Below are 12,737 nucleotides of genomic sequence, written 5' to 3' on the forward strand. Positions count from 1 at the left end.
GGGGTCAGTCTTGGGGCCACTGCTTTTCATCCTCTATATAAATAACATTGATTGTAACATGTCTGAAGGAAAATTTCATTTTTATGCAGATGACACTGTACTTTATTGCTCAGCACCCACAGCAGACCAGGCCCTCTACCAATTTCAACTTGATTTTAACACACTTCAATAGAATCTTTATGATTTAAAACTTGTTTTAAATGCTGAAAAAAACAAAAGTCATGCTTTTTTCAAATTCGAAATCCAAATCAAATCTGCTTTCAATTCTCACTTCCCTGGGTACGAAGATTGAATGTGTTTCTAAATACAGATATCTTGGTATTTTAATAGATGAATCTCTTTCTTTAACCCTTCATATAGCAGCTAGCAAAAATATTGAAACTTAAACTAGGGTTTTATTTCAGAATCAAATCCTGCCTTTCGTTCGAATCTAGAAAGAGGTTGGTTGCTGCCACTTTTATGTCTATACTTGATTATAGTGATGTTTTATTCATGCATGCTTCGTCTCAAAGTTTACATGCACTGCACACTGTATACCATGGAGCTCTGAGGTTCATCACTGGTTTTAAAGTCCTCACTCACCACTGTGAACTGCATGAATGTGTTGGATGGTCTTCTCTATCAATATTGAGACTTTAACACTGGTAAATCTTCATATGGCTATTTTAGGTCTACAGTACTTCCATCCTACCTTCTGGCCTACATCAGTGTAAATAATATCGGGACTTACAATCTTCGTTCCCAGGATCTTTTCCTTCTATCTGTTCCAAAGGTTAGAACTGAGCTGGGAAAAAGGCGTTTAAGTTTGCTGCTCCCTCTACATGGAACAAGTTACAGAAATCTATGAAACTTAATAAGCTGGTCTCATTGGTCGCTTTGAAGAGGATGTTAACTGACTTGGAGGCAGCCACATCTGGCTGTAGATGTTTTGCCTGATGTGTTAAGGATTGTGATTGACTTTAATGGAATTGCTATTTCAGTTGTTTTAAGTTTTTATTATTTTTGTGTATTTTGTGTATGTATGTATGGTTGTATTGCTGCCTGTCTTGGCCAGGACACTCTTGAAAAAGAGATTTTTAATCTCTATGAGTATCTTCCTGGTTAAATAAAGAAAAAAAAAGAAAGAAAAAAAAACCTTTATAACGCAAATCCGTATAGTATAGTATAGTATAGTATAGTATAGTATTAACAAGCCTTTATCTGACCGAGTTCTTCTGTTCTCTAAATCACTCATACATCTTTTGACAGTTCGATAATCTCTTCAGTTTTCGCAAAGTATTAGTTGTTTTCATGCCTTTTGCAAGACTTGCTTTTCATCTTCAGAAAGATCTTTCTTCCTCCCCATATTGCTTGAGATCTGTGACTTGCTTAATGATGTGGAACAACCTCTTTAAGTAGGTTTTCCATTTACCTAAGTGTCTGGAAAACTACTGAACAAACCTGTCTGGGAGTGATACCAGTTGTCTACAAAGACATGAGAAATAAAACAAACACTTTCTTAAAAAAAAAAAAATTTTTTTTGAATGTTTATTGTACTGAAACCCTACTGATATGTCACTTGCATAATAATTTGGATCACAGTGTATACAAATCTACAAACATAATAATTGACCACTGATTTCTATGGTTTTATTGTATATTGGTGTGTGGGTCAGTGTGTCACGCATGCTCTTATGTGACGTACAGTATGTATCATGTGTCAAGTTATCATGTGACTCAACACTGATTCCAGGTCAGTCCACGACTGCATCCAATGGGGAGGTCGCCATCCAGGTGGACCTGATCTCACACCCCGGTACTGGAGAGCACAAAGTCAGTGTCAAAGGTAACACACACACACACACACACACAGACAGCGATTAATTCATGATTAAGAAACTCTGATGTCTAAATGAATCGAATTGGCATATTTCTCTTTGCCTCTCTGACTTTATATTCATTTAATTAGAGTTTGGATTGTGAGATTCGTTTGCTGCTGCTCAATTAATGACCCGCAACCACAACGTAATAAAACAGACTAGCTAACTAGCCTGTTGCATAAAAAAGAAAAGAAAAGAAATGCATAAAAAAAACACTTTTCTAATCAAAACAATACTGAAATTGTGTTATTGTGAATTTAATGTATGAATTTGAGACACATCACAAATCAGACATTATAATATTCATAATTATTCTCCATGATTTATTGTATACATTACATTAATTAAACTATAGTTTATTAATCTGTAGGCTGTTTACTGTTGCCAAGCAACTTTTCACATTAATATTAAAATAAAATATCAATCATGCCTGATGGGTCTATTTTCCCTATCATTTCTTGTCTGCAATTTTGCAAAGCTTCAAACATGCCTCATCTGATTTTAGAGTCATAATGATGTTTAATAATACAGCATCTATTTGACAGAGCAGGTCTGGAAGTTCCATGTTGGATTTCTCTTTGCAATCTTAGAGTCTAGACGACCCACTCTGGTAGTCGAGTTCAGGTTTAGTTACACAGTTCTAGAGATGGATAAGGAATTCTAGTAAAACACATCAGAGTTACAACAGAAGCAGATAGTCTTTTATTCCCTATTGTGACGTATATCTGAAACGGCTTCTGGAACGAGAACAAATGTAAGGCGGGACTTGATTTTGTACATGGGGAATTGATTGGATGGTTGTGGTTTGCTATTGGTGGATCTCCTGTGAGTGACAGGTTGTCAAAAGGGAGGGGAAGTTATTTTGAATAGAGATTACAAGTCACGTGAATTTAAAAAATAATGATGTCCACAGATGTGTCATTTATAATAAATACTACAATATTCCATAAAAAAAATAAGAATTGTCCATTTTGATTTTATGGTGACTTCAATGTCTGTCTTACCAGTGTCATGTTTGATGATCTAACTCGAGACCATCCGCTTCTTCTCTGCAGTTGTGGGTGTGAACAATATCAACTGGCTGACCAATGCGATGTTTCGCCCTTTCGTGGAGATCAACGCCATCGGCCCACACCTGGCTGACAAGAAACGCAAGTTTAGCACCAAAACCAAGAATAACAACTGGTCTCCAAAATTCAATGAAACATTCCAGTAGTGAGTATTCATTTAATACAGGATTGGAACCTTTCCATAGTTTATACTCATAACAGTTGGTGTTTACAAAAATATATAAAAAGTGGACCCAAAAAATGGAGACAGAACCATGGCAATATCATGATTTTTTTTTTTTTTTTATGTAGCAAAATATAGTACACTAAGTGCTGCCCATGTTCAGTATCACATACACTACTGTTCCAAAGTTTGTGATCGGTAAGATTTTTTGAATGTTTTATTAAAGAAGTCTCTTATGCTCATCATTGATGAATTTATTTGGTCAAAATTACAGCAAAAAAAGAGTAATATTGTGAAATATTATTATAATTTAAAATAAATGTTTTCTATTTGAATATATTTTAAAATGTAATTTATTTCTATGATGTAGAGCTGGATTTTCAGCATCATTACTCCAGTCTTCAGTGTCACGATTCTTCAGAAATCATTCTAATATGCTGATTTTGCTGCTCAAGAAATATTTCTTATTATTCAAGGGAGGTCTTAACGGTGTTATACACAATAGGGTCGAATGACAGGATGACATTTCTAATCTTTCCATGACATGTCTGACTGTAAATAGAGCATTATACATCAGCCACTGTCTCATCTACTTCCTGGTTTTTCACCGGTGGCATTGACTTGTTGGCTTTAAGCTGCACAAATGCACTTGAACAACAGCACAGAAATCAACCCTTCACATGAAGATTTACTTCTGACAGTCTCATTTTAGGTCTAAAAGACCTTTGTGGAAGAATAGATAATTAAGAAAGGCTTTACAGAACAGTTGGCTCAAAAGAAAGACGTAAAATATGATGGAAGCCCCGCACAAACTCAAAGACACACTGAATTAACCTCTCACTTAGAGCGCACATAAAAAAAAACATGAAATCAAAGCCAACCTTTGGATATTAAGGGCCTTTTAGCCTAATGGAGTCTTAAGCTGTGTGGAATCATAAAAGAGCTCCTGTGTGGCTCTTTTCACTCTGTCAGTGTGATTTCTGTGTTTGATAGATGCTAAACATTAAGCTGATAAAAAAGGCTGACCTGGTTGCTGTGTACTACTGTCAAGGGTGCTTTACAGACTCATCAGATCCAAGACATACCTGCAGAGAAGACATTTACATTCATGTATTGGACAAACATTTTTTTTTTTTTTTTTTTTTTTTTTTTTTTTTGCTGGCTGATATTGACAGTCATCTCAGACTTTCTGAAAACTAGTGACGTGAATGAAGCACCATGCAAAGGTTTTCAGTTACTTATGTCATTGTAGAGATGCTCTATTCACAGTCAGCCATGAATTTGAAAGCAAAAGTGGTCAATTATAGGTGGGGTTACCGTTCATTTCATTCATCGTTAAAATGTTTGGATGCTTATTTCCGTCAATGGCGGGAAAAGAGTTAATGTAATAATAATAATAATAATAATAATAATTATAATAATACGCCGAAAATATTTTTCCTCACCAAAATAAAATTCAAATTAACAGTAATGCACTTATAAAGGAAGTCTATGAGGCAAGACATTCTGGAGAGTTGAAATTTGAAGCTTGCATTTTTGTTGAGATCATATAAGTTTATTGATTATAGTTTTAGGACTACTTGTCCTAAAACTACTTGGCAGTATTATTTAGCATATTATGCTAAAGTTACAAGTTTAACAACTTGTCATGGCGATGGCAGGAGTTGAAATATTGGATGTAACAAGTAAGCAATAAATTTGTCTCATTTGTTAACATTAGTCAGCTACATTAGTTAACATGAACTAACAACCAGCAATATATTCTCACTGAATGTATTATCCTTTCTTAATGTTAGTTAACAAAAATGTCTTTCATTGTTTGTTCATGTTAGTTCAGAGTGCATTAACTAATGTTAACAGATACAAATTCCAATTTAACATTTAACATGATTTAACATTCTGCAGAATTACCAAAATGCTGTAGAAGTTGTTCATTGTTAGTTCATTTTAACTAATGAAGTTAACTAATGTTAATGAATGAAAAAAGTGTTACCTATATACTGTATAAGTCCTACATCATTTTTTCTAAACAGTTTTTGTTTTAATGTTTATTTCGATTTAATGTCTTGTTCCGTGTGTAAGCCATTACAATGGCTTACAATGACTTGCATTGGAAATGCATTATGTGCAGGGCCGGATTTATGCATAGGCATTCTAAGCATGTGTGCCTATACTCGCACATCCAGGGCCCAATTACAGTGAGGCGAAATAATAGTATGTGGGTTTTACAAATATTTATGTGAAGGCCAAGTATAGTAATCCATACTATGAACTTGTCCTCTGCCCATCCAAGTTGGTGCACACACACATTAGGAGGAGTAGTGAACACACACACTGCAAACTGTGGACACACACCCGGAGCAGTGGACAGCCATTTTGCTGTGGTGCCCGAGGAGCGATTGGGGGTTTGGTGCCTTGCTCAAGAGCACCTCAGTCGTTTCCTGCATGTTTTGAGAATGGAACCCGCAACTCTTACTCACTAACCATTAGGTCACGATTACCGCCCTTAACCAATGAAGAGTTTATTACTAAATTCCATTGGATCATCAAACTGCGGTCAAACCACATTACTCAACCTCGCCTCTATCGTAAATGAAGTGCCACACACATTTCAAAGCAATGGTTCTCAAACCTCCCCCCCCTTAAACCTTTAAAAAGAATCTGCCGCCCCCATTAAAACATTTTTAAAAATAAAAGATTATTTACTTGAAATTGAAAATTGGCATTGAAAAGCACCAGCAATTATTTCACCTTCACCGTGTCTATACCTGATACTAGCGGACAAACATGACAGAATACAATAAAACCCATTATAATCAGTGATGCTGTTTACATTGGATGCAGTGTGATGCGACACGACAAATCCTTGACAATAAACTGATGCTCCGTTCCATTTATGACATGCTCCCAAGCGCTCACACTATTTCTGACAATAAGGACAAATGGATTTGCAACGGTTACTTCCAGTGTAGATGGCTTTTAGCTGTTGCACCCTATAACAGTTGCATTCGGTGTAAACAAGGCGTCTGTGTTGCTGTTGAAACTGAAAAATATAACAATGAGAAAGAAAAATAGATCAGCACATAATTGATATAAACAAAAAAAACTGAGCTCTTTTGATGGCTACCTCAGAAGCTTAGCTTTTTGTATGCCACACACTTTGAGAACCACTGTTTAAGATCGTCTCTGCTTGTTTGCAATGCAAGGGTAAATAAAGAACTGGGCCCGGTTCCCCGATAACGCTCACTCTTAGCGGGCTAAGAAGACTCGAAAGATATATCTTACCAAAGTTGTTTATGTTCCTAAGTGTGTTCCCCGAACCATACCTTAGGAAGCTGCTTAAGATATACCTTCTTGCGTGCGACGTTACCGGGTGCTGTCCGTGGCGATGGAGCTGAATTGGTTGATATCGATGGCTCGAGAATCAATTATTCTCTCGTGCAGGGGCTGTTTATGTGAGAAAGCGGTGTTCTTTATAAAAGAAGCACTTCAGAAATAGTTGAAATTGCATTTATTAGGACTCATGGGATATTATAATAAATATAATAGCCTATAATAGCCTAGCCTACATATTTTTAAATTGTATCATATATTGCTGCCATAATAACCATTTCAAATGTGTACGTGCTTTCTTCTCTTTCACATTTTTGTTCGCTGAGGTGGAGCTGCGATGAAATATTGTTCTTGGAAATACTTTCCAGCATTTCAGTAATAAAAGTTTACATGTTACGTACGGTGCTCGGCAGTGATCAAAAAGAGTTTAAACAGTGGATTTTGAATCTCTTCTTGTAAACTCAGAGATGTAGATTCAGACGGCAATTAAATTACCACATGACCTGTTTGTCAAAAAACAGTAGGTACTAATTTGGCCAGGGATTTTTACGCGGGTTGGGTGAGAAAAAACACTGATATTATGGATTCGGACGGCACTAAAATCACCGACTCACCCCTAACAATGTTTAAAATACCATACAAGCCCATGGGAAACAATATTAGCGTCCGAATAGGACTTAACTGACAGTAGCCTATGCTTTCACTGGCCTTTAAAAGCGCTTTTTAATTAAATGAATAATATTGTATAATAATATAATTAAAAATCTAACAACAATCAGTGTAATGACAATTATATTCTTTGCATGAAAACACTTGAATTAGCCTAATTGAATACTGTCTGGGTGTATTAAAACTTCAGAATTATATTCGTATAGACCTGCAACAGTGATAAGGTAAAGCTAAGAGTGGTCCAGACCAACCTTACGAAAGTGTGACTTACAGAAGATATACTTAGCGTACGAACGTGTCGGGAATCGTGCCATAACGTTATGAGAGAGGTTAAAGGAATAGGTTAAGAACTACTTAGCGATAAGAACGTTTTGGGGAACTGGGCCCTGCTTGTTTGAATAAGTACAGTGTTTTCTTTACTTAAGATGAGAAACACTATATACTGTATTTATAGGCTAGGGAGCGGAGAAGAGCGTCTTTGTTGTTGAGTCATAGCCAATACTGTCTTTGTTGTTGAGTCATAGCCAATACTGTCTTAAATAGCCGTAGCACTTCATCTTTTATGGGGGGGGGCACAACAATACATTTTTCCTATGTCATAATATATGATAAATTCGGCCCTGATTATATGTACACTTGTTTGTTTTTACAAACCGAGGGATGAGATGAATTGCAATCGACAGCATGTCGCAGTCAGTTAACACCCGGAACGTGTGTATAATACATGGATGTGTATTAATATAAATGTTCTTGTACCTTCTCCGTCCAGCGTGCTGAGTAACGAACATGGCCCAGAGGCCTACGAGCTTCACATCTCTGTGAAGGACTACTGCTTCGCCCGAGAGGACCGAATAATCGGCTTGACGGTCCTGCAGCTCAGAGAACTGGCCGAAAAGGGCAGCCTGAATGCCTGCTATCCGCTCGCCAGGAGTGTAGCGATGGACGATACCGGTCTGACCATCATGAGAATACTCTCGCAAAGGACCAACGACGAAGTGGCCAAAGAGTTCGTACGTCTCAAATCAGAAACGCGGTCAGCCGAGGAAGTATCGTAAAGAACCAGTGGGAAGAAGAAAAAAAAAGAGCAGGAGGGATATCGCAACGCAAGACGGTTGTGTTTGTTTTTGTGCATGTGTGTAAAACATCTGTTGGAATGTTCATTTTAAACTACAAGTACGTACAAAAGTGTTTACCTACTGTATGCTCTCTATCAAATATTATATTCTACAAAGTTATGTTCAAGAGACGTTGAATACAGTTTTGTATGACGATTAGTCTTTTTGAACAGATCCTGTATTTGTTCAGATAAAGTGCCAAACATGATGAGTTAAAAAAAAAAAATTACAAAAAAAAAAAACACATGAATTATTGGTGAAGTTGGTATCTTTCTAAATTTGCTTGATTCTTTTGTCCGGTGTATATCATCCTCTCTTTAAGTGTGTGTTTGTTCGTCTTTTCATTCTCACATCATTTTTTGTAGTTTGTTTGTTTGTTTTTTGCATTTTTGGTAACACACCCTTTCTCACACAGCACTGGTGGTGCATGTCTCGTTTTCTTGGTGACGTCTCTCCCATGTGTTCGCAGTGACTGTGAGCATCGGCTCGGACCCTCTCCCCTCCAACGTTTTGTATTTTGAGCCGACTTTAAAAAGAGACCATTTTTTTTAAAATGGCGATGACTGCTACGAATCTCTTCATACGTGTTTGTAATTTTATAGTCGTTGACAACAATGAAAACCACCTTGAGTGCTGTTGGTCCAGGCAGGAGGGGTGGATTGTTATTTTCGTTTGTTTCGTAGGTTTAGTTCCTGTATGTTTCCTTTTTTCTTTTTCTTTTTTACCATAGGCTTTCAGCCTTTCTGAATTATCACTGTGAACATGGGCTCTGAAAGGCAAGCTTACATCACATTTGTTGACTGTTTGATATCATCTTTTTATTTTTTGAAACAACTTTGATTCTAAAAAAAAAAGGAAAAAAAATTACGCCAAAGTTACATGAAAATATTCATACAAAAGCAATCCATGATCTGTATGAAAATCAGTATATACTATGTACACGTGCTACATACTGTACATGAATCATGTTTATAGTATTGCTGAATCATATCTGATTGTGTTTATGGGCCGGGTTCTGAGTTTTTCAGGATGATTTCTGTGAAGTTGTTTTATCTGGTATGAACGTGGTAATTGTTGCTTTACAAGAAGAGTCATATCGATCACTGTCATCTCATTTATTTTTGTTTACAGAGGAAAAAGTTTAACATTTGGTATTTATGCAACATTCCTATGTATTGCACTGATGGCAAATTGTATGTCATGTAAATATATTTAGTGAGAAATTGTAATTAAGGTCTCATTGTTTTAAATTTTTAAGGAAAGCAGCTTTTTCAACTCACTCAATTATCATCATTGAACATTCAGAGTTAACAGAGTTATGGGGTGAGTTTCACAAAAACATGGCCTGGTCATCCCTGATATAAAGGTACACTATGTAACTTTTTTTCTGTTCAGAATTAACAAAATTTAAATAATGAGTCAATATATAATTAATCCTTCTTCCAAAACGTGTTTTGTCTTACCCTGATTTACTGTGTGGTAAGCTAGTCTCAGCCTCAGACGTCACGCCCGCAGACCGCTGGCTGAAAGTCTGATGCATATGGCATACAAAATTGGAAACACTTCAGAAGTTTCGAAGTCGTCATCTGATTGGTTGAATTCTACAGAATTTCCGAGAGGCGCGTGTCGTGTTCTTTAGCATTCCTCTCCTGGAAACAAAGATGCCGTGATGCCAAACTCCCTCATGGAAGAAGAAAGCTGTCGTGTTTACAACTGTGACGATGAGCGATCAACTAAATGCTGGATTTTCAAAAGAATGTGAAGTAAGTAAAGTTCGTGGCATAGACTCTTTAAAATACCAAGAGTTCAAGAGTTTTACACACCGGTCTGTTATTTTTCACGCCCCTAAACATGAAACAGAACAAAACAAACTGTGATTGTTTGCTTTACGTCGTCTTGGGCAGTCGTTGGCTAATGAAAGCTGCTATGGAGTCCAGAACTTCTGAGGTCAGTCTGAAGTTCTGGCTTTACGGGGGACTAATATTAAGCCTATTATAAGTTTATATTTTAGATCTGTCGGGATGGTTTTCACAACAAATTGCATACATACATCACTCACACATGCGTGTCTCGTCATATTTGTAAATAGAGAAATGTTCCTCTGGCTACTTGTATGAGTGGGAGTGCATTGACCCTTCCCTCCAAATTCTCATTAATCAAACTAATTTTAGTAATTTTTTAAAGAATGCAAATGCTGTAATACACTTTTTAAATAATTTATTTATGATTTGGGGGGTGAATTATGACATGTTCTTGACTGATGCCATGGCATTTACCTTAAAATTCAGTTGTTCACACTGAGTTGTTCTCCATATTTTTATGATATTTTTAAAAACTGCTCCTCAATATGAGTCTATCTTCTTCATCTGAATGGCCACAATCAGCGCTTAACAAATGGATTTCATCACAGTATGTGGTCACAGTTGATTTTTGAGACAGCAGGAGGGAAATTAGACCTCATCCTCATCGTTCAGCATATGGTAAGAGACCAAAAATATGAATATGTCTATTCTGCATTAGCTACTTGCAGAGATTGCCGCCATATTGGAAAGGTCAAACTCAAGCATGTAAACTGACAGATGTGGTGCGAGCTTCTGACAGCAAACCTGTTCCAAACATTTGGTTCCTCATAAACATCAGACAATTTGGTTTAATGCAGATTTTATAAAATTAAAGAGAAAGTGGTAAACACTTTCATAATGATAATGATTGAAGACTTGATTTATATTGGGTTTTTTTTTCGTCAATCAGACAAATTTATTTTTAAAAGCCGTTTTAAATGTATATTATAAATTGCATTATTATAGATTGATAATAAAATTTACCAGCAACAAAAAAGTATATAATGTATAAAAAGTATATAAAAACAAAACAAAAAAACTATACAATGAATTATTATGATAATGGCACAAACTATCGTGTACATCATAAACATGAACTGCTGACCTTTCCAAGATGGCAGTGATGTTGGTGTATCCCTTGAAAATGAGCCGAATACAGCATCCATGAATCAATGGTCAAGACACCTGAAATCTAGCTCCAAATGTCTGAAGTTCTCGAGCCTGAGCTCATGTTATAGCAAGACAATTGACGTGTGTAATATATTATTTTATCAGAGCCTGTAAGACAGTTTCACTACATAAATATTTAACTTTTATGAATAGTTCATCAAAATGGGCCATAGTTTTTCCTTCATATAAACCCTAAGAAAAAAAAATCTGCAGAAAATGGAAAAGGTGCTGGCAATTTTCTGACAGGACATTATCTGTTCTTTACAGACATTTCCTTTCACTCTAAAACACAACACACTGCAACAGTAATTCACTTTTCTTATAATGTACCAAACCTTTCTGCAATACTGAATTTATAGAACTCATAATTCAGAGCTCAATCAATTATTTACTCAGTTTCCATATTGAATGCATTCACACACATTTGACTGCAGTGTCTGAAGCAGTTGCTGTGGAAACGATGTATCTCTGTATAAGTGCTGTGAGTAATGCTCCTTGTGCCTTTGACCATGAAAAACTGACATCTTAAAAACCATAATCACCAAACCAGCAATCAGTCAATATTTCACTTCCCGTGGGTTTATAATAATGCTCTGACCCATGTCATCAATCTCTCAGCGGCGTCTCAAAGGGAAAAGAGGGCTATTTAAGAAGGCTTTAGAGTAATGTTGAAGGTGTTTGCTGCATCTTTTACAAATGCCGCTGAATATCAGCTCACTCTTTGTTTAATTTTGTTGACCCTCGGTTTTCCTCTTTGGCCTCGCGTGAGGAAAGGTTGACACGCACCAACCTGGTCTCACAGGATTCCGTGAAATGTCCACGGGTCCTTAACTCAAAATCCGTGCAGCCATCACGGAATCGCCCCAAATTCCGTGATTCGGCCACGGATATTACTCCAACGCAAGTCAATGACACTGACCTTCCGTGGTCCACACACGGATACCCGTTTCAATGACGGAATACAGATCTCACTCAATCGACGTGCTTTCTCATTTGGAAACGCAAAATTTGAAGTATTTGTGAACTTTTCCAACATCAAATGCCATAATGACGTTAACCTGATTGTTATTGAAGCTATTGCATTGTCCTGTCATAAAATTTCGGTTTGTTTCAGTTAGCCTAAAGTCCCGTGATGGCACCACGGACCTCAACAACCTGACCTCACTCATGGACGTTGTAATGTTGCTGGCTTGTTTAGGAACTTATAAGCTTTAGGTCGACTGTGTTGCAATGGCATGTAATTAACTTGACATTTTGTCTCGTCCTGTCATCATAAAATCCAGTTTGATGGCGTTTTACACCTATTGCTTGGCTATAGTCAGATCTAAATTCTGTGGTAGGAGCACGGATTGAGTCTGTGGTGAGACCACGGATAACTCCAACGCGCAAGTCAATGACACTCATCTTCAGTGGTCCACACACGGATACCCGTTTCAATGACAGAGAACAGATCTCACTCAATGGACGTGCTTTCTCATTTGGAAACACAACATTTTAAGTATTTATTTATTTTCCAA

At 36.8% G+C, this 12,737-nt stretch overlaps 1 protein-coding gene across 1 annotated transcript in view; it reads left to right on the forward strand.

Annotated features, from left to right (window-relative positions):
* The window catches only part of unc13c (unc-13 homolog C (C. elegans)), a 279,919-nt gene extending 270,603 nt beyond the window's left edge, over positions 1-9,316 (forward strand). The window contains exons 30-32 of the mRNA XM_081373262.1: positions 1,733-1,825; positions 2,915-3,074; positions 7,864-9,316. Of these exons, the coding sequence (XP_081229388.1) occupies positions 1,733-1,825; positions 2,915-3,074; positions 7,864-8,149 (539 nt within the window). The 3' untranslated portion in view covers positions 8,150-9,316. The remainder of the gene's footprint in view (positions 1-1,732; positions 1,826-2,914; positions 3,075-7,863) is intronic.
* The last annotated feature ends 3,421 nt before the right edge of the window (positions 9,317-12,737 follow it).

Source organism: Scardinius erythrophthalmus (genome assembly GCF_964197995.2).
Source record: "Scardinius erythrophthalmus genome assembly, chromosome: 8".
Taxonomy (NCBI): domain Eukaryota; kingdom Metazoa; phylum Chordata; class Actinopteri; order Cypriniformes; family Leuciscidae; genus Scardinius; species Scardinius erythrophthalmus.